We start from the raw sequence: 23,215 nt of genomic DNA, 5'->3' as shown, positions 1-23,215 counted from the left end.
CCAGGTAATAATTGATTTACTGTAATGTGATAATTGATATGATTGGACTTAAGTCTACCATCTCACTATTTCCCACTTAACCCATCTGTTTTTCAGTTCTTATTTGCTGCTTCCTTTTGGGTTATTCAGATAATTTAGTGTAATTTTCTCTCTTGTACCATTTTACTTTTTTTTTTTTTTTTTTTTTTAAGATTTTGTTTATTTATTTGACAGACAGAGATCACAAGTAGGCAGAGAGGCAGGCAGAGAGAGAGGAGGAAACAGGCTCCCCGCAGCGCAGAGAGCCCGATGCGGGGCTCGATCCCAGGACCCTGGGATCATGACCTGAGCTGAAGGCAGAGGCTTTAACCCACTGAGCCACCCAGGTGCCCCCCATTTTACTCTTTATACTTCATACTCCACAAGAATTAAGCTCTTAAGAGTACATTCTATTTATCCTTCATCTTTTGTGCTATTATGCGTTTCATTTTTACATTACCCAATTTTATGTCCAACTTATTTTGGCTTACAGTCTTTTATCTTTAAAGGGAGTTGAGCACAAAAGAGAAACTAGTTCTAATTTGTAGCCATGTTTAATATTTAGCCACCAATTTTGATGCTTTGCATTTCTTTTTGTAGGTCTGAATGTCAGGTCAGTTGTTGAAAATTTCTCTCAGTTTTTATCTGAAGTTCTCTGTTTCAGCTTCACTTCTGCAGGATATTTTTACTGGATATGTAGGTGGTTTGAAAGTTATTGCTTTCAGTGTTCTAAAATTGTCATTCCATTGTCCATTGGCTTCTAGTATTTCAATCAGTCATATTTATGTTATTCTTTCCTCGTATGTAATAAATTGTTTTCTGTGGCTATTTTTGAGATTTTTTTTCTTTAACTCTGGTGTTTAGCAGTATGGTTATGATTTGCCCAGGGATAGTGTCTTTTCAATATTTTTTCCACTTTGTTCTTGCTCTCTGGGACTCCATTTATATGTGTTAGGTTACTAAAGCTCTGTTCGTGTTTTTCTGATTTTTTTAATATTGGTTTCCATTACTGTGTTCACAAGTTGACTAACCTGTCTTCTCCTTTCTTCAGTCTGCATATAAGCCCATTCAGTGAATGCTTCATTTCTCATGTTATAGTTTTCATTTCTGTAATTAATACTTGGTTATTTTTCTTAGTTTCCTTTCTTCTGCTGGGATTTCCCTATCTATTCTTTATTTGCCTTTAAATTATTGAACATATTTATAACAGGTGCTTAAACTTTCTTGTCTACTAATTTCAATGTCTATGTCATGTTGATCTATTTCTGTTGAGTCTCTTTTTATTTCCTTGTGTATCACATTTTTCTATCTTTTGTCATGTCTTACGGAGTTTTTTTTAATTGAGTACTAGACATTGTGGATGGTGTGTTTGATAATGTCTAGATTATGTTTGTTTTTTTCCTTTGAAGAGTGTTGTTTTATTCTAAAGGGTAGCTAATGGTCTCCCAACTCTCCTTGTTCCTTTCAAGGCTTGGTTTTAGGCTTTAATATGGCAAATCTAGATTGGTCCCTATTCTAGGTTTCTCATCTGAATCATAGAAAATAATTTGAATTACTGTTTTCTATGTTCTCCAAGGACTACCATATTAGTACTGTTCTAGATGCACAGGAGAGAAGGTAATTCATTATGTATAGGGGATGTTTTAGGGCATTAGGATTTAATTCTGCTAGAACCCCAATTGAGAAAGGCTGCTGTAAGACTGTGGTCCTTATCTCTAAGGACTGTGGCTCTTCTGGTGTCTGAAGTAAACAGGTGTGAACTTCCCATTTGTGTGGGCTAAGATTCTCTCACCTCATTGTGTTGTCTGGCTGCTACTATCTTTCTTCTGTTCTCCTTCCTAGTAGAGAACAACCCCTTCATGGAGGGGTTGTTCTCTACTAGGCCTTATGATTTGGGCACGTGGAACCCAGATGTAGAATAAGGACCTGTGGGATACTTCTACTGGGCTTGGGAGGCTCCCTCCCCCCCCTTTTTTTTTTTAAAAGGTTTTATTTATTCATTTGACAGACAGAGATCACAAGCAGGCAGAGAGGCAGGCAGAGAGAAAGAGGAAAGCAGGCTCCCTGGGATCATGACCTAAGCTGAAGGCAGAGGCTTTAACCCACTGAGCCACCCAGGCACCCCTTGGAGGCTTCCCTTTTAAATAGCTGTCTTTTCTCTAGAACCCCTGAAGATTCTCTATCTCCTTAGCTCAGTGAAAGTTCTGCTCCCTTTGGCCTTTATTTCCTTTTCATTGCTTAGGAAATGTAGCCCAGTCAGAGAGCCAGGGTGAACACTGGTACATCTTACGTGTTTCCATTCTCTCTGGAAATGTGGGATTGTGGTTTTCTTTGCTCTTACCATTGTTCAGTGTTTGGAAATAGTTGATTCATTTAGTCTGGAATAGTTCTTGCCTATAAATTCAGTGGAATAACAATTTAAACATTTAAAACATTTAAAAAATGTTTTAAATTGTTCTCAATTATATTCCCATTTAGGTAAAATATGGTGTAGTGTTGTTTTAAAATTGAATAATGCCTAAAGCCTATTTGCATTTCTTTTAGGATGTTTAATTTAGTGATGATAGCCTGTTGAGGAGATGTTTAAAAGTATTTTTTTTTTTTAAGATTTTATTTATTTATTTGACAGAGAGAGATCACAAGTAGACAGAGAGGCAGACAGAGAGAGAGAGAGAGAGGGAAGCAGGCTCCCTGCTGAGCAGAGAGCCCGATGCGGGACTCGATCCCAGGACCCTGAGATCATGACCTGAGCCGAAGGAAGCGGCTTAACCCACTGAGCCACCCAGGCGCCCGAGGAGATGTTTAAAGAATAAAATAATCTTCATAGGAGAAAGATGATGGTCTTTGAAAAGTTCTGTGTTACTTGGTAATAAGTTTTCTGAAGAAGATAAAGATTGGAAAAGAAGGGTAACCTATAGATGAAAAGATGTTGAAGTCCTATGAAGTTTTTAAAAAGTGGGCCAGGTTAAACTGAAGAGTTTAAAGATGTGCCCTTGAGTGATAAACAGTAAGGAAAGGCAAGAAAGTGTGTTTTTTTAAAGTCAGGTTAGTGGTTAGGTTTTTTCAGAGGGAAGAAGGGGGCCACGAAGTGCTGCTTCTAATTGTTCTCTGTTTTTGTCCAGTAAAAACTTTGATTTTTATATTTTCAATAAAAACTTTTAGACTGCTGATCTGTAGAAGGGAGAGATTAGTGATTATTTACTCCTCCAGGGTATGTGTGCATTTTTTGACATTCTCAAACACAGACTTTAATGACTTTTGGATGGAATCTTTTTTTTTTTTTTTTAAGATTTTATTTATTTATTTGACAGAGAGAAATCACAAGCAGACAGAGAGGCAGGCAGAGAGAGAGAAAGGGAAGCAGGCTCCCTGCTGAGCAGAGAGCCCGATGTGGGGCTTGATCCCAGGACCATAGGATCATGGGATCATGACTGGAGCGGAAGGCAGAGGCTTTAACCCACTGAACCATGCAGGCGCCCTGGGCAAAGACATTATTTAGGATAGAATCATTTGTTATTATAAGAATTTTATTTTAATGTTTATTTTTAAATGTAATCTTTACTTTTTTTGATACTCTTTTCAGATACTCTTTTCTATTTAAGATTTTATTTATTTATTTGAGAGAGAGAGAGAGAGCACAGGCACAGGGAGCTGCAGAGGGAGTGGGAGAAGCAGGCTCCCCACTGAGCAGGGAGCCTGACATGGGGCTTGATCCCACAACCCTGGGATTGTGACCTGAGCCGAAGGCAGATGCTTAACTGACTGAGCCATCCAGGTGCCCCACTTTTTAATTTTTTTAGAGAGAGACACACACACACACATACACGCACACAAATGTACATGTGAGCAAGGGGGATGGGCAGAGGGAATGTGTGTTAGAGAGACTTTCAAGCAGACTTCATTTATGCCCGGTGCTGAGCCTGAGCAGGGCTTCATCTCATGACCCTGAGATCATGATCTGAGCTGAAATCTAGAGTTGGATTCCTAACTAATGAGCCACTCAGGCACCCCTGTAATCGTCACTTTTTTAATGGGAGAAAATTACTATAGGTTTTTTTTTTCTTTTATTAACAGAACAAATTTAAACGTGAGGAGAAAACAAATGGATGGAGAATAGACAAAGCCTTTCGTAAGTATTAATATCTCTTTTACAACATATCACTTGGAGATCGTAAAAAATGACCAGTCTTTTGTGTTTAGTTCCACTGTGTTTTAGATTTGTTTTGTCTCTTTATTGTCATAGGAAGAACAAGACTGGAGCTTTTTCTCTTGAGGAGTGCAGGTCTGGGAACTGATAACAGATCTGTAGGGAAGGGAGGGGATAAGCGAAAACATCAAGAAGCAAGAAAGCAGAGCTCTGAGTTCCAGAAGTTATAGAGGAACTGAGATAGAGAGATCTCATGCTGGGGAGGGGCAGAGAAGGAGGGAGAGAGAGAATCTAATGCTGATTCCCCCCTGAGCACCTGACGCAGGGCTCGATCCCAGAACCCAGAGATCAAGACCTGAGCCAAAATCAGGAGTTGTATACTCAACTAGCTGAGCCACCCAGGTGCCCCCTGAAGACACCATTTCTAAATGTTTTTTATTTTGAGGAAACTGTATTCAAGAAATTTCTAGAAGAGCTTACACTATAGATGATTCATTCTTGTGGTCATTCAGTAAACAATACTGAATATTTCCTGTGTGCTAGTTAGTATTCTAGGCATTGGGGATATGATGGTGAACAGGGCGGATGAGAAGCTTGTTGTTAGAGCCGTAAGTCTAATTGAGTGGGGGAAAGGATAAAGTCAGTAAGCATCGTTAATTGCAGAAAGTGAGTAATCTCTAAGAAGAAGAAAAGAGCGGGTGAAGAGTGGATGTGTAGATCAAGTTGTCAGGAAAGTTTTGTTCGAAAAGATGGCATGTGAATTTATACCTGATTTGAAACAATGATACATATTTTTTAGCTTTTAAGTAATAACCTCATTGAAATGAACATTTTTTATTTTTAAGTCTGGAGGAAAACATCAAGGGATCTGACCGAAAAACAAATTTGAATGCATTGTTAAAAATAGTGCCTGTAGTAACTCCTGGCTAGCTCAGTCAGTAAGAGCTTGCAACTCTTGATTTCGGGATCATGAATTAGAGCCCCATGTTGGGTGTAGAGATTACTTAAAAAAAAAAAAAAAAAAATTAAAGACAGATAAATAAAGGTTTGATACCAGGCGCTTGGGTGGGTGGGTCAGTCGTTAAGGGTCTGCCTTTTGCGCAGGTCATGATTCCAGGGTTAGGGGATTGAGCCCTGCCATTGGGCTCCCTGCTCGATGGGATGCCTGCTTCTGTCTCCCCTATTCTCCCTGCTTGTGTTCCCTCTCTTGCTGTGTTTCTCTCTGTCAAATAAATTAATCTTTTTTTAAAAAAAGGTTCAGTACTTATTTAAAAAAAATAAAGTAGTACCTGTATTCTTTGTCTGGAAGACAGTTATCAATGTTTCATGATAAATAAATGTATTCAGTATCCATTTGCTGGAGTGCTAATCTCAGAACAAAATCTCAAGTGAGAACTGATAATGTGTTTACTTTATGAGTAGGCACTAAGGCAGGTGACTGGACTCTACACCCAATGTTGTGTTGGGCCCTTATGACTTCCAGGAATGACTCCTGGAATATCTGGATTGTTTTGGTCCTCAGCCTCCTCCATTTTGGAGAGGTAGTCCTGAAACCGTATTACATTTAGTGCATTATAATAAGAAAAGAATCTATAGATCTGCAGTCTTTATGGGGGTGTAGAGGCATTGTTAAAATCATTATAATAGAAAACCGTTAAATTCACTGATTTGGGTGCTTTATAGTGGAAAATTAAAAAAAAAATTAAAACCTCAATTTTTTTCTTTTATAACATTTTCAATTCCTTTGAGAATTTTTTTTTTTTAATTTATTTATTTAGGGCGCCTGGGTGGCTCTGTGGGTTAAGCCACTGCCTTCGGCTCAGGTCATGATCTCAGGGTCCTGGGATCGAGTTCCGCATCGGGCTCTCTGCTCGGCGGGGAGCCTGCTTCCCTCTCTCTCTCTCTGCCTGCCTCTCCATCTACTTGTGATTTCTCTCTGTCAAATTAAAAAAAAAAAAAATCTTAAAAAAAAATTTATTAATTTAAGCATTTTCTAGGTCCAGCTTGGGGCTTTAACTCACAACTCCAAGATTAAGAGTTGCATGTTCTACCAGCTGAGCCAGCCATGGGCCCCATCCCATCATCAGAGAATGATTTTAATGGTGTATTTTTCAGAATCATTTCTGTGGGTGGTCAGAACAGAAAAAGACTGGGTCCACAATAGACAGGGCCTTCAGGAATTCCAGGTTTGGGTTTGGTTTTTTGAGGCTGATTTGTTTTTGTTATGGTATATGCCGCTATTTCTTTCTTGAAGATTTTCTTTATCTACTTGACAGAGAGAGCAAACGAGCACAAGTGGGTGAGCAGCCGAGGGCGAGAGAGAAGCAGGCTTCTTGCTGAGCAGGGAGCCCACTGCGGGGTTCAATCCCAGAACTCTGGGATCATGACCTGAGCTGAAGGCAGATAGTTAACTGACTGCCACCCAGGCACCCCTATATACCTCTTTTTCTGAGGCCATGTTGTAGTCATCTTGCAATTAAACCAATCTTGGGGCTTATGTATATAAAGCACAGTTTCTTCTACATTCACTGTATTGTTGGATGTAGATATTAGGCAAGGATTTGACTCCTGTAATGGATTCATTCCTGTTTGTTCATGGCTTGCTCTTTTTCTTTTTCTCTTTCTTTTTTAAAGTAGGTTTTAAAGTAGGTTTTAAAGATCAAGAGTCCTGTGACTCAGTCTGCTGACTGAGCCTGCAAAGCACCCTGTTCATGGCTTTTTCTGATGTAATGTTGTTGTTGGCTATTTAGTGAGCGTGGTCCTGATCAAAATTCATTTGCTTCCTTTTTTGCTGATACTTGGAAGAGTAAACAGTGAAAGGGTTGTGTTGAAGAGAGGACATATCGTGGTGGGGAGGCTTTTGAGGAATTAGTCATACTAATTCTGAGCAATTCTGCATTCTTTAGTCTTTTCTTAAAGTTGATTGATAATTTACTTACAGTGCAGTTTATAGTTTGAGTTGTGACAAAGAGTATACCTGTATAACCACCACTCAAAATAAGGTATGGAACATTTTCATCACTTTGGAAAGGCCCCTTGTGTCCCTTTCTAGTCCGTTTCCATGGCTGTCTTGATGCAGGACCACCGCGGTTTTCATTTGAATCATCATAGGTTAGTTTAGCTTTGTACTAGAACTTCTTATTCATGGCATCATACAGTATATATTCTTTTATGTCTGCCTTCTTTTAGGCAGCATTTTTGAGATTTTTCCTGTAGTATTATATCAGTACGTAGTTCCTTTTTACTTTTTTTTTTTTTTTAAACTAATGCAGCTTATTCCTTTTTATTGCTCGGTTTTCCTTTGAATACTACAGTGACTAGAGTTGGTTGTGCATTCTCCTGCTAATAGGTCCATTTGCTTTTGACATCATGATACTTGAAAATTCTTTCTCTTTTTAAAATAAAAATTTGAAGTTTCTTTTTCTTTTTTTTTTTTAAACAGAGGAAAAGCGCCCTTTTGACTTCGATTTTTTTGCTCATTTGCTTCAGAAAGTTCTTGCTGAAGAAGAGAAAAGAAAACAAAAATCTGTTAAAAATCAGAGTTTAAAAGAGAAGAAATCCTCTAAGCCAAGGAAAAATGTAAAAGGTAAAAGGAAGTGTGTTCTATTATTTAATAATAATAAACTTGGAATGTTGTCCCTTAAGTCTTTGAACATTCCTTTGTAGTTCAGGTAGTTGAGATCATCAGGGCATCAATTGGGGAGAACTGTTTTTCTCTAATCTTTTAGTTATCTTGCCCAAAGTAGTACTTCCTTGTAAATTTTATAATTGGCATGGCTGGTCTCTTTGACATCTTTATTGCATCTAGGGCATAGTTGTGGCTAATAAAAGAGCATTGGAATTTGGGGGTGTCGTGTTTGGTTACTTATCATGATTTTCCTTTGTATAACCTGGCAGTAAGTTATAATATTTAAAAAGTGGAACTCTTGATACTTTTCCTTGTGACTGGATTGTATTGTTTGAGCACAGTTTATTTCTTAGGGTTAATGTTGACTTGTACTGGGTAGAAACTTGTTTGTATGTAGGTATTTGTATTTTTAGGCAGATACTTTCTTAATCATATGAATTTTGGTTTAGGAGGACAATGTTTAAACATTCCAGTACTTTAAAGAATCATAGAACTATGGCGATCTTTGTATGTTAGGTAGTCCACATCCTAGACCCTTTCTGTTTGTTTTAGTCACTTGGAAACAGCCTTGGAGATCTTATTCCTTTTTCCTTAGGTCTCACAGTTTTAGTAGTGGAAGAGGCAGGACTTGAGCCTAGGGCCATAAGAGTCTGCTTTGGGGGTCTGCAAGACTACTGCTAGGTTTGATTATTGGCTTGGAGAGTCACAAGATCCAGCATATAGTTATATAAACAGTTGAGATTTGTTACAGTAAAAGGATATGGAATAAAATCAGCAGAGGGAAATACATGTGGCTCCAAGTTGAGGGGAATTTAGGTGCAAGCTTATGAGTCCTCTCACCTAGAGTTACCCAGGATATGCTGCTTCATTCCCATAGCAACAAGTCGTGAAGAGATATGTAACAAATTGTCTACCAGCGAAGCTTGTTAGAAACTCAGTATCTGAGGTTTTTATTGGAAGTTGGTCATATAGACACCCTCTGCCTGGCACATATTAGAATTCAGAACTCCCAAAACGAAAATAGTTTTTCAGCATAAACCACATTGTTTGTACAAACATTTTAGGCCACTTTTGTCAGGCTGGTGTGAATTCTCCCTAAGAGCAAGTTTCCAGACACAGCCCAAAGGCCAACCTTTATGCAGGCCTTTGAAGGGATAGCAGTGAGGCCTGCCACATTAACTCTCCTCTGCACAGAGCAATTTTGCATTTCTTTTTCTGGAGCATGTCTGTATCACTTTAAACATCGTATTGGTAACTACAAAATCATTTCATTCTTTCGTCATTTCTTTTAGTAACTATACATGGCCCTTGGAGATTAAAATAGGTATATTAACATGATTATTATGTTATAAGTGAAAGCATGAGTAAATCATTGTATCTTACTTAATGGGAGAACTTTTCAGATATATTATTACAAGTCTCAGAATTTAAAAATTACTGTTTATTATTCTGTTAGAGAATCCAGTTGTCTTCCCAGTTTTAAAATCTTGTTACGACTTTTTTTCTGAACCAACGTAAATGACACTGAATTTTATTATTTTTTAAAGATTAGATATTTTTAGAGAAGATGTCTTGATCGACCATGGTTGTGAAGTTAAGTTTGTTTTTGGTTGATGTCTCCATGGTGATCTCTTGTTTGGTTTTCTAAAAGTGATTTATTGTTTTCATCTTTTGATACAGTTAACTGTGAATATGCCTTCATAAAAAAGGCACTAGAAACTGTTTAAAAATATTTGTTAAAAAGATTGTTCATTGAAAAATAAATGGTGCAGAAAATAAGTTTGTTGAATTATCTTTTGTACCCTGCCCTGAAATCAAATTGTCCAGATTTTCTAGGGACAACTATTAGTAAACTTTTCTGTTCAAGTGTATGTGTGTCTTAGAGGATATGTAATTGTTTTTGCTTAATAAAAATGAGATCATATTGTATATATTTTCTGCAACTTGAGTTTTTTGGGCAACAATTTTTTTTAAATCTTTCATATTACTACTCACAAACCTACCTCATTATTATTTGTTGTGTGGATTTTTTTTAAAGACTTTATTTATTTATTTTACTGAGAGAGAGACAGTGAGAGAGGGAATACGAGCAGGGGGAGTGGGAGAGGGAGAAGCAGGCCTTCTGCTGAGCATGGAGCCCGACGCTGGCTGAATCCCAGGACCCTGGGATCATGACCTGAGCCAAAGGCAGACGCTCAATGACAGCCACCCAGGCAGCCCTTTTGTGTGGATTTTTATAGCATAAGTGTATTACAACTTCTTTAGTCATTCCCAGTTGGATGTGTTATGTTGGCTTCAAACTTTTGCCCAGATATCCTTCAGTATTTATCCTCTCCATCTTTTAAGAATTTTTCTTTAGGTTATTTATATGTTTATGACAATATCTTTTATTTTCAAAGTGAAAAAAGTTGCCAGTGAAGGAGGAAATGATGATCCAGATGTATCTCCAAGCACCAGAATTTCAGACACAGAACCATCTCAAAAGGATGCTCAGATAGTTGAAGAAGAACAGCACTCTCAGACTTTAACAGCACAGGTTTCAGAACAGATTGCATTAGAAACAGACCTAAATCAAAAGAAAAGAAGAAGAAAGAATCAGGATGAAGTTGGTCAACAAGAAGTAAAAAATCTTTCAGAAAATGCCACTGTTCAGTTAGGTCATTCTAAAGGAGAAACATGCGAAAGTAAGTTTCTTATATACATTAATAGTTCCTGTATTACTAGAGAAAACTTGTATTGTAGTATGATGTGTAATTTAAATAATTCTGAGTAGCACCAACTAGTAGCACTTAAGTTTTGTAGTCTGCATTCATGTTACTGTGTTAAATCCTTTTGTTTTCAATTTAAAGGAAAGAAGTTTATTGTTGAGGGGTAAAGAAACGAAAGTGACCTGTGGAGATTTTTCTCGGATGTTTCTGGGGCACTTGGGTAGCTCATTTGGTTAAGCATCTAACTCTTTTTTTTTTTTCTTTTTAATATTTTATTTATTTATTTGACAGAGAGAGATCACAAGTAGGCAGAGAAGCACGCAGAGAGAGAGGAGGAAGCAGGCTCCCTGCTGAGCAGAGAGCCCGATGCGGGGCTTGATTCCACGACCTGGGATCATGACCTGAGCCAAAGGCAGAGGCTTTAACCCACTGAGCCACTCAGGCGCCCCGGTTAACCATCCAACTCTTGATTTCAGCTCAGGTCTTGATCTTTTTTACTTAAAACCAAACAGTGATTAGGAGTCATTACAATGTATATAGTTAACTGTATATTGCTTGTGTCTCTCTTTTTTTTTTTTTTTTTTGAAGATTTTATTTATTTATTTGACAGGCATAGATCACAAGCAGACAGAGAGGCAGGCAGAGAGAGAGGAAGGGAAGCAGGCTCTCCACCGAGCAGAGAGTCCAATGCAGGGCCCTATCCCAGGACCCTGAGATCATGACCCGAGCCAAAGGCAGAGGGTTAACCCACTGAGCCAGCCAGGCCCCCCTATTGCTTGTGTCTCTTAATAAATCACAAGTGTTCATGATCTATGTCTACAGAGCACCTTTGAATCCACAATAAGTTGTTTAATTTTTATACAAGAGCTACTGAAATGTTTCCTTCCTTCCTTCCTACTACTTCCTTCCTTTCTTCCTCCCTCCCTTTTTTCATTTTTTCTTCTTTCTCATTCTTTCTTTCTTTCTTACTTTTTTTTTAGCTCTGTTAGAATGCAGGCATTTTGACACTCAGGATTTGCTAAGGTATGAGGGCTAAGAGATTTGGGCATATTTAGTCTCTTAAGAATTCATATGTGGATTACTTAAAGTAAATAATCAAGTAAATAGAGAAGAAGAAGATAGTAGCAAATCAGAAAAATGTTTCTATAGAATTTAAATTTTATGTAATTCAGTTTTAGCAATATGATTTTAATAAATGAGTCTTGGTTGTAGTGTAGTGTAATTTTAGGCATCACAGTATTATACTCATTTGTGGTTTTCTAGTAAAGATACTACATAAAAAGCAGAATAGCTCAGTAATTAAGAAGTTGGACTTTGGAAATCAAACAGACCTTGGTTTAGATTCCAGCTTTTTTGTTTGCTAATTATGACCTTCGATAGGTCACCTAACATCTTGAACCCAGGTTCTTTTTCTCTTTGATGGGTTTACCACCTTCTAATAGGATTGTTTTCAGTATTAAAGGAGATAATGCATTTGATGGGCTTAAAGTTTCTGTCACTTAGTAAATACTAAGTAAATGATAGCTGTTACTATGTTATTAATTATGATTTTTCTGAAGGAGCAGAATAGATGAGTCTACCTGTAACAAGTTATTTTAACCATTTAAAATTTAAGCAAGATAGGGGCGCCTGGGTGGCTCAGTGGGTTAAAGCCTCTGCCATCGGCTCAGATCATGATCCCGGGGTCCTGGGATTGAGCCCCGCTTCGGGCTCTCTGCTCAGCAGGAAGCCTGCTTCCTTTCCTCTCTTTCTGCCTACTTGTGATCTCTGTCAAATTAAAAAAAAAAAAAATAAGCAAGATAAAAGAATGCTACAAACTACCCAGAAACTTTGGGGTGATCCTCAAAACACAGTTACAACTTAAACAGTTGTAAGTTGATTATCTTTTTAAAAAATTTTTTTAAAAACTTTTTTCTAAAAAAACAAAAAACCCCACTTTTTCCTAATTTTTAAAATTTTTTAGATTTTAAACGTTTTTATTTGTTTTTTTAAATTACCTTTTCATTAATGTTCTAAAATTAAGATCTCTGCCTTACATAGAGGAACTTGAATGTGGAATGCTTTTTTTTTTTTTTTTTTTAAAGATTTTATTTATTTATTTGACAGAGAGAGTTCACAGTAGACAGATAGGCAGGCAGAGAGAGAGAGAGGGAAGCAGGCTCCTTGCTGAGCAGAGATCCCGATGCGGGACTCGATCCCAGGATCCTGAGATCATGACCTGAGCTGAAGGCAGCGGCTTAACCCACTGAGCCACCCAGGTGCCCGAATGTGGAATGCTTTTATGATTGGTAGGAAAAATGCTGTTTTATGTAAATTCCTTTGTGCTTTAAAAAGTTGATGTTTTTAGAATAACGTGCATTTTGTATTCATAGATAAAGGTCAGTCTTTAAGGGAGATAAATGAAGATGAAGTCAATAAGGAACAGAAGCTTTCTCGCATACAGAATATGGATGACATTGTGGATTTATCCTCCAGTGAAAAAGCTGAGAAAAGAACTGACCCTATCCTTTCATCAAGGTATTTTTCTATACCTTTACTGACTTTGTTTACATCTTCTATCAGTTACTGAGAGGGCAGTGAAGTCTCCAGCTGTAATTGTGAACTTGCCTGTTATTCTTTTTAGTCGTATTTGTTTTTCTTCAATTCTTTTGAAGCTCTTGTTAGGTGCATGCGTAACTAGAGTTGTATTTTGGTGAAATCACCCTTTTATCATTTGTGTGTATCATTCTGATATTACTCTTTTTTTTTTTTTTTTTTAAGATTTTATTTATTTATTTGACAGACAAGAGATCACAACTAGGCAGAGAGGCAGGCAGAGAGGTTGGAGAAGCAGGCTCCCCAAGGAGCAGAGAGCCCAATGTGGGGGCTCAATCCAGGATACTGAGATCATAACCTGAGCCGAAGGCAGAGGCCTGACCCACTGAGTCATCCAGGCGCCCCACTGATACTGCTTTTTGTTCTGATGTTTACTTTGCTACAGCTGTCTTGTGGTTGGTGTTTGCATGGGTTTCTTTTTTCCTTTTCTTTCTTTTTTTGTTGGGAGAGAGCAAGCACGAGGGTGGGTTGGGCAGGGTAGGGGCAGAGAAAGAGAGAGAGAGAGAAGCCACAGCAGGCTCTACTCTTAGTGTGGAGCCCATGTAAGGCTCGATCTCATGATCTGACACTTAACCAACTGAGCCACCCAGGCGCCCCTGAGTGGCTTATTTCACTTAGCATAATGTTTTCAGGTTTCATCTGTATTACAGCATTTGACAATATTTCCTTTTTAAAATATATTTCTTTATTCATGCATCTCTCAGTGAACATTTAGGCTATTTTCATCTCTTGGCTATTTTAAATATTGCTGTAACAAACATTGGAATGCAGATATCTCTTTGAGGTTTTGTTTCCATTTCTTAATTTCTTTTAGATAAATACCCAGAACAGGGATTACTGAATGCTATGATTGTTCTGTTAATTTTTTTTACATTTTATTTTATTTTATTTTTTTACCTAAAAAGTAGTTTAACCCCAATGTGGGGCTCAAACTTACAACCAAGATCAAAAGTCACATGCTGTACTGAATGAGCCAGCCAGGCACTTTTTTAACTTTTTGAGGAGCCTCCCCACTGTTCTTCACAGTGGTTGTGCTATTTTACCTTCCCATCAGCAGTGCACAAAGTTACCAGTTTTCCATATTCTCACCAACACTTACTATTTTCTGTTTTCTTTGTGTTTTGAAGGTGGTTATTCAGACATAGGGGAGATGATACTTCATTATGGTTTTGATTTGCATTTCCCCAATTAGTGATTGAGGAGCTTAACATATGTTTATTGGCCATTTGTATGTCTTCTTTGGAGAAATATCTATTCATTCCCCTTTCATATTTTTTTTTTAATTTGGGATCTTTTTTATTTTTATACACATGACAAGATTTTACACCAAGAGTAGTCAGTTAAATAGTACAAATTTACATTCATGAGGAATGTTAAAAAAAATTCAACTAAAAAAACCCACTTCTGTCTGTGACCCACAAACCCAACATTTTACAGTGCAGGGGTGTCCCCTTTCATATTTTTTTTTTTTTTAAAGATTTTATTCATTTACTTGACAGAGAGATCACAAGTAGGCAGAGAGGCAGGCAGAGAGAGAGAGGAGGAAGCAGGCCCCCTGCCGAGCAGAGAGCCCGATGCGGGACTCGATCCCAGGACCCTGAGATCATGACCTGAGCTGAAGGCAGAGGCTTTAACGCACTGAGCCACCCAGGCGCCCGGTGACAGACATTTGTATTGTGACTTCGGAGATATAACTAATCTAATAAACTACACCTAAAAGATACTGTGGCACTTTTTAGGGGAGAAACAACCCTGTAATGACTGCTAAGATTCTAGCTGGTTTTGTAAAAACAGCTGATTCTTAAATTATCAATTACACAAGAGCAAAGTGTCATGAGTGGTAAAGACAATTTGAAATGCATTTCTGGGGTGAAAATGTATTAATAAATCTAAAGCTGGAGTAATTAAAGTAGTGTGTTATTGGCACAAGGACAAATTGTCTCAGCAGAAGTGAATATAAAGCCTAGGGGGAAAAATTTAGGAATCTGATAAATGGGGCAGAGGTAACATTAGAAATTTGTGGGTGAAGATTGAATGAAATATTCACTAGATGTTTAGATATATCTAATATTAGATAGTATTGGATCCTTATTTCACCCTGTATGCTAAATTTCTGATAGATTCAGGGCTACAAGGATGCTGAGTGGGTCAGTTAGTTAGTGTCTGCCAACTGAGCCACTTAGTCAGTGGGTCAGTTGGCAGACACTGGTTAGTGTTAGGCCTGATTATGATCCCAGGGTCCTAGGATCGAGTCTTGAGTCTCGTGTTGGGTTCCTTGCTCAGCATGGAGCCTGCCTTTCCGTTTGCCTGCCACTCCCCCTGCTTGTGTGTGCTCCTGCCCCCCCCCCAATAAATAAATAAATAAATAAATAAAATCATGTGTAAAGCAAATCTTGAAAACTTTTAGAAGAAGGTATTTGGAAATACCTTTGTGATGTCAAGGATTTCTTAAGGTATGAAAAACAAAACTTTAAAAGATAAAATTGACGAATTTGACCACAGTAAACTATTTCTTTTGACAAAAGGTTTCACAAGGAAAGTGAAAGGCAAGCATAGTATTGGGGAGGTTTTATGTAACCAGCAAATAACATATAAAGAGTTCTTATTGATTAGTTGGGAAAAGAAAAACACCCAGTAGGAAGAATGAGGTGAATGTTGTATGTGTTGCTTCTGGGTGCCAGTTAGTACATGGCCATCATTTATATCATTATTAGTTGGAGTATTTCATAATACGGCAGTCTTGCTTTGGCATACAGTGCTAAGTGCAGCTTATGCATATTAGCACTGTGTCCTCGGATTTATAAAACTTTTGGTTAACAGACTACCATGCAAAGCAGGGCCTGCCTGTATAAGATTGAAATGAGAGATTATTCCTTAATATTGCTCTGATTTTGCACATAGATTTGATTTGTCAACCCCATATAATTAAGAATTTTTCATTTTGACTTGAGTGTTTTCCTATGCCTTTTAATTTGTGGCTGTTACTTTCTCTGTAGGTACAGGTTTTTTTTGGTTGGTTGGTTGGTTGTTTCTGAGAGAGAGGGAGTGTGTGCGAGTAGGGAGAGAGGGGCAGAGGAAGGGGAGAAAGATTGATTCTTTTTTTGGTAGAAAACTTTCTTTCTTAAGATTTTATTTAAATTCATGTTAGTTAACATATAGTATATTATTAATTTCAGGGATAGATTTTAGTGATTTGTCACTTGCATATAACACCCAGTGCTCATTATATCAAGCGCCCTCCTTAATGACTATCACCTAGTTATCCCATCCCCCAACCTCCTCCCCTTCAGCAGCCCTCAGGTTGTTCCCTAGAGTTAAGAATCTTAAGCAGCCTCCACTTTCATTGTGGAGCCTGACTTGGGACTTGATCTCACCATCCTGAGGTCATGACCTGAGTCAAAAATCAAGAGTTGAATGCTCAACCGACCGAGCAACCCAGGCACCCCTGAAGATACAGTTTTTAGCAATATGGTACAAGAAGGATCATAGAAAAGCCAAAATATTTATATTGATAATACCAAAATACAAAGTATCATTTTCCCAGTTGTTTTATATATTAAGAAATATTTTAAGTAGTTATTATAATTATTATAAGTAGTTATTATAAAACACATATTACTAAGAATTCTTTTCCTCCTGTATTTTCATTTGCTTAGTGGTCAACAAGATGCCACATCACTAGGAACTGAAGCTTCAGAATCAAGCCCTTCAGGTTTGCCTTTATCAGAAGCTGGAATTAGTGCACTGTGTGAGGTGAATAATGTTGAAAGGAATTATACAGAAGAAAGCAGTGTTGACCTAAAAAATAAATCATTGTAAGTATTTTATATGTTAGGATTTTAAAATTTATTTTCAAAACTGTGATGATTTCTTATTTAAGAAAGGATAATGTTTCTTTCTTTAGGGATTAGAAAGGGGTGGTACACCATTTAATATATAATTGTACTGTGGTCTGATTGTGACATAAGGGCTTATCACTTTATATTTCATTATAGAAAGATGCTCTTTTATAACCATGATAGGAATTTTATGCACAGTGGTGACTTACGCTGAAATTCTAAAATAATTTGGAAGCCTAAACATTTGCTGTGAGATACTTTTACTTGGTTTGAATCATTTTTCAAAGTAGTAGATTTTTGATATTTTTTTTTTTTTTAAAGATTTTTATTTATTTATTTGATAGACAGAGATCACAAGTAGGCAGAGAGGCAGGCAGAGAGAGAGAGAGAGGAGGAAGCAGGCTCCCCGCAGAGCAGAGATCCCGATGCGGGGCCCGATCCCAGGACCCTGGGATCATGACCTGAGCCGAAGGCAGAGGCTTTAACCCACTGAGCCACCCAGGCGCCCCTAGATTTTTGATATTGATGACTTTAAAGAAATTATGTTTCCTAGTGTGTAAATATTGATTAATATTTGCACTAAAAACAGAATAAAAACACTATAAGAATCTGCCTTTGAAAAGAGATAGCTCAGAAATTCAGACTTCCTTGAGTCCCTCCTAAACTCCTCATATAGGCTTACACGCTATTTAGTTTATGAATTCTTATTTATTTTCAGTAAAGCACAGTCACACTGAAAATGAAACTTTTTTTTTTTTTTTTTAAACAAAAGTTTACTCTTTGGAATAGGCAAAATGGTCTTATGGCACAAACACCTAAAAGTATAAAAAGAGTAAAATATCCCTTCTCCTATGTCTGCATTCACTCTAAGTAACTTGTGTAATTTCTTTCTTTCTTTTTTTTTAAAAAAGATTTTATTTATTTATTTGACAGAGAGAGAGATCACAAGTAGGCAGAGAGGCAGGCAGAGAGAGAGGGCTTCCTTCCTTCTGAGCAGAGAGCCCGATGCGGGGCTTGATCCCTGGACTCTGAGACCATGATCTGAGCCAAAGGCAGAGGCTTTAACCCACTGAGCCACCCAGGAGCCCCGTGTGTAATTTATTTCTGATTTTCTTTCTGAGATTTAACAAAAAGTACTTTAAAGCTAATGCAAATACATGTTCTTTATATTTTTTTGCTCTTCTTAAAGCCCTAATGATGATAATGTATGTGTGTACAGACACACACACACACACACACACACACACACACACACACCCTAGACTTACACAGACACCATTTGCAATTTATTCATTTTATATCTTGATACCTTTGCATGAAGATATTCCTTATTATTTTTGAATAGCTGCCTAGTGCATAGTGTTCTGGTGTTTGTGTGCTACTGAAGAGAGCACTTCATAGTGTTCTAGTATATATAGATGGATTAGAGTTTATATAATCAAAGCTCAACTGATGGTTATGTAGGTTATTTTTTCAAACAGTGCTTAAAATCTTAAACCTCTGTCCTTTAACCTGCAAGTAAGTACAGTGGACCCTTAGGAACAACACAGTGGTTAGGGATACTGACCCCTTGGCAGTTGCAAATCCACAAATAACTTTGACTCTTCCAAACTTAACTACTAATGGTCTCCTGTTGACCAGAAGCCTGATGACATAATTGGATGATTAACACATATTTTGTATGTTATATATATTATTTGCTGTAATCTTACAATTAAAGTAAGGTAGAAAAACAAAATCCTAAAAATGACAAAATAACATTTGTAGTAGTGTACTGAGCAGGGAGCCCAATGTGGGGCTTGATCCCAAGGACCCTGGGATCATGCCCTGAGCCAGAGGCCAGCACTCAACTGATTGAGCAACTCAGGAGCCTCTCTGTTCAGTTTTAAAATGAGTTTTTGATGCTATTATTTGTAGGAGCTCTTTTTATTTTAGGGAGATTAGCCTTGTTCTGTGATTTGCAAAACATCCTTTCTTGGTTGGTAGTTTGACTTTTGACTTGGTCATGTAGAAGTTTTTGATTTTTATGTAGTTAAATTTCTGAATTTTCTTTTTTTTTTTTTCTTTTATGGCTCTTGAATTTTTAGGTAAACTTTATAAAGGCTTACCCCAACTTAGTTATAAAAGAATTCATCCTTGTTGACTGTATGGCTTTATTTAACTCTGATATGTTGGAACATACTACAAGTACAGTGCGAGAAATGGAGCTAATCTTATTTTAGTCCCCAGTGTTAGTTTTCCCATCACCATTGCTTTTGATATTGTTTGTAACAATACATTATTTTGTATCTCATTCTTGCTATTTTAAATGCTGCCTTTTTAAATGTACTTCTTTCATGTGTGTTTTTTTTTAAAGATTTTATTTATTTTTTTGACAGACAGAGATCACAAGTAGGCAGAGAGGCAGGCAGAGAGAGAGGGGAGAAAAGCAGGCTCCCTGTGGAGCAGAGAACCTGATGCGGGGCTTGATCCCAGGACCCTGAGATCATGACTTGAGCCGAAGGCAAAGGCTTTAACCCACTGAGCCACCCAGGCGCTGCTCTTTCATGTGTTTTGAAGTCATCTTCTAAGTTTTCTTTTGTGTTTCATTTATCTGTTTATTCATGTTATCAGTACCAGTGTTTTAGTTATTAATGCTGCATAGTTGCTTTTTAGCATCTGGTAAAATAAGTTACCTCCTCACAACTCTTGTTTTTCAGTTTTCTTTGCTACTCTTTGAGTAAACCTACAGGACTTCTTTTCTGCCTCTGAGTGGATTTTTAAAGAATTTTTCCAAATTTCATTTGACTGTGCCTCTGTGTTGGTGCGATTTAAATAATGTTCATTTAAAAAAATAAAAAATAATTTTCATTTCTTAGGGAAACAGATCAGTCAGGAAATGTTAAACTAATGGGAAGAAGACAACTGCAGAGACCTAAACCCAATTTATCAAGGGCAGTTGGGAAGAAATCTGTTCTTTCACAAGGTAAAACAGATGCAGAGAGCAAGAGTCTACATGCAGAAACTTCATTTGAAAAGGTATGGAATAAGACTCTTTTTCTTTTTTTTTTTTTTAAAAGACTTTATTTATTTATTTGCCAGAGACAGAGGGAGAGAGAGCGAGCACAGGCAGACAAAGAAGCAGGCAGAGGCAGAGGGAGAAGCAGGCTCCCTGCTGAGCAAGGAGCCCGATGTGGGACTCTATCCCAGGATCCTGGGATCATGACCCGAGCCGAAGGCAGCTGCTTAACCAACTGAGCCACCCAGGCATCCCTGGAATAAGACTCTTTATAGAAAATAAGATTACAAAAATTTTCCCTAAGTAGTTGGGAATAAATTGTTTAGTTGATAATTACATGATAATGTAACTGATACTAAAACAAAGGTGCGAGAACCTGCACATGAATATGAAATGTATCTTATCTCCTGTTTATGCATTTAGAACCTAGGACATACTTTTTCAAACATACTCATTAGCAGCATATCTCTTTTGTTTAACATATATAAATTTTCAAAATTTAAAAAATATTTTTTAAGATTTTTATTTATCCATTTGAATGAGAGTGAGAGAGGATAAGCAGGGGGAGCGGCAGAGGTAGAGGGAGAAGCATTCTCCCTGCTAGGCAGGGAGTCTGACTCAGGGCTCTATCCTAGGACCCTGGGATCATCTGAGCTAGAAGGCAGACTCTTAACCGACTGAGCCACCCAGTTGCCCCAGGTTATTATAATTTTGTAAAATTCAGGAAAATTGGGAAAGTACAGATTATTTTAAAAATCAAGACAAAAAGTACTTGTGATCTCATTATCCAGCTGCAACCAACATTTTAGCATATATCCTTCCAATTTTTCTATTACAGAATTTAGTAGTATTCAGTTTTATCTCTTTCTTCAGTTCTTAACATTTCATAAATATTTTTCCATATTATTAAATATCCTTTGAAAACATGGTTTTTAGTGACTTCATAATATTCTGTCAATGGGTAAAACTGAATTTAACCATTTACTCATTATAGAATATTTAGTCTGTTCATGGTGTTTGACATTTTATATAATATTCTAGTGAACATTCTTGTAGTTTGTCTAAATATTTACTTAGAATCTTAGAAATGTTATTATAGTATGAACTTTTTTTAGTAGATTTTATTTATTTGAGAGAGAGAGAGAGAGCGAGTGTGCACCAGTAATAGGAGCAAGGGGCAGAGGGAGAGGGTGAAGGAGACTCTTTTCTGAGCAGGGAGCCCAACATGGGCCTTGATCCCAGGACCCTGAGGTCATGACAGCAGTCGAAGGCAGATACTAGCCAACTGAGCCACCCAAGTGCCCTGAGTATGAACATTTTTTAGGCTTTTGATTTCATATGGGCAAAAGGCTTTCCAGAAAGGATATACCAATTTTTGTTCCTGTCAGTAGTAGGTAGAATTATATGTTTTATAGTGTTCACAGCTGCATCGATGATTTATAGAACTATTATTATTAGAAGAACAAAAAATGAAAAGTCATTGTTTTAATTTCCATTTATTACCAAGTTTGGACTTTTTTATGTTAAGTCAATAAAATGTAAAAAATTGAATTTATAGAATGATATGGAAAAGGATAAAGTGAATACATTGGACATTTCTGGAATGGAGAATACAGAGAGAGAGAACTCAGAAGCTGAGACTGTATCTATGTAAGTATTTAGGAAGTAGAATTCAAGAGTGACTGTAATAAGTTCTGTACTGGATAATGTCTGAATTTTACTTCCATTTAGTGTGCTTAAGTCTTCTTTTAACTGTAGGTGTATTGAAACATTTCAGTAGTGCTCTTTATGCTGCTGGAGAAATAAATTATGATATGGATCCATTGGGTATGCAGTTACATTTCTTCCTCAACTTACTAACAGGATTTTACCAAAGTCTTACTAGATTAATTAATGGTTAAGGTACATGTTTCTGGATAGCAGGTGGTTTCAAAGGGAATATTTAACTAGGAATGCAAATTCAGAGTAGGTCTTATTCTAATATGAATTTGAACCATTGGATTCTGGACTGTATATTTATGCTATAATCTTTGTCTAGGGCCCTGGAGGTATACATTACAAACTAGTATTCTTAGTGGAGAATGGTATTAAGTGTATGTCAAATATAGATGTTTTTCAGTTTTGTGATGAAATTATTTTTATAGTTCAGGTTCCAGGATAATGTCTGTCCCAAAACGTTAAGGTTTAGAAACAGGGTGGGTATCTTTGAGGATTTTTTTTTTTTAAGATTTTATTTATTTATTTGACAGAGATCACAAGTAGGCAGAGAGGCAGGCAGAAAGAGAGGGGGAAGCAGGCTCCCTGCTGAGCAGAGAGCCCCGATGTGGGGCTCGATCCTAGGACCCTGGGATTATGACCTGAGTCTAAGGCAGAGGCTTAACCCACCGAGCCACCCAGGTGCCCCTTTGAGGATGTTTTTGAGGACATTTGTAATTATTTTTATATTCCAAATGGTTTACTTATTTGTATCGTGGAGAAGCAATACTGAAAACAAACATGTAACTTCAGAATAACCATAGTTCTATTCTTTTGTAGTTCTGCTTTGAGTGAAAAAATTGGTCTGCAGGAAGATGATCAAACAAAGACTGTCAGACCAGCACGACTAATGAGGAGCCGATTGCAAAGGCCAAAGCCAAATGTAGGTAAAGCTGCTGAAAGAAAAATTCTAGCATCACAGGAAAAAATTGAGGCCAATGTAAAAAAGAATGAAAGTGAATCCTGTGTTGCTAGAGATGTAAGTACTCTGATTCTTTCCAATTTTTTTGTTAAACAAGTACTTCAGCCTTCTTTTACCCCTCTCTTTAAACAGCAAGACTGTACCGTTGTATACATTGTATATTAAATTTAAAGCCAAAATCTTAAGAGCCAGCAACTTTGCTACTTGTAAAGCTGTTTAACTCTGAGCAATCTAGATTTTGAGCATTTGCATAATGGAGCATCTGCTTTGATCTTACTACTTCATGTTTACTTGCCTCCCCCTTCCACGTTATTTAGGTGTTTAAATTATGCCTCCTTTTTGAAAATATAGCTAGATATGTGAATTTTAGCTCTGGCTTAAACACAGTAAAATGTTAAAAGCTTCCTATTAAAATAGAATTCCAAGAGCAAAGATGATGAATTTTAGGTTATTTACATAATAACTAGTCTTTGTGATAAGGGTAAGAGTTCAGATCATAGTTACATATGAATTTCTTTTGTTAAAATTCTCAAGGTCTATACAGTAATGGTACTAAGCAGAAGACAGACTCCTGGGAATAATTCTAAGAGACAAGACTGAAGTGC

At 37.2% G+C, this 23,215-nt stretch overlaps 1 protein-coding gene across 10 annotated transcripts in view; it reads left to right on the top strand.

Moving 5' to 3' along the window:
• The window catches only part of BDP1 (B double prime 1, subunit of RNA polymerase III transcription initiation factor IIIB), a 96,346-nt gene that overhangs the window by 15,955 nt on the left and 57,176 nt on the right, over positions 1-23,215 (top strand). For 9 of the 10 annotated variants that reach the window (XM_032336026.1, XM_032336029.1, XM_032336028.1 and 6 more), the window contains exons 8-15: positions 4,093-4,147; positions 7,608-7,751; positions 10,193-10,477; positions 12,874-13,018; positions 16,753-16,911; positions 19,794-19,953; positions 21,492-21,583; positions 22,469-22,667. In XM_032336026.1, the coding sequence (XP_032191917.1) occupies positions 4,093-4,147; positions 7,608-7,751; positions 10,193-10,477; positions 12,874-13,018; positions 16,753-16,911; positions 19,794-19,953; positions 21,492-21,583; positions 22,469-22,667 (1,239 nt within the window). The remainder of the gene's footprint in view (positions 1-4,092; positions 4,148-7,607; positions 7,752-10,192; positions 10,478-12,873; positions 13,019-16,752; positions 16,912-19,793; positions 19,954-21,491; positions 21,584-22,468; positions 22,668-23,215) is intronic. The other variant, XM_032336023.1, reaches the window with a different exon arrangement.

Source organism: Mustela erminea, chromosome 3 (genome assembly GCF_009829155.1).
Source record: "Mustela erminea isolate mMusErm1 chromosome 3, mMusErm1.Pri, whole genome shotgun sequence".
Lineage (NCBI taxonomy): Eukaryota > Metazoa > Chordata > Mammalia > Carnivora > Mustelidae > Mustela > Mustela erminea.
The sequence above is the reverse complement of the archived record's forward strand: the minus strand, read 5'-3'. Positions and strand labels throughout refer to the sequence as shown.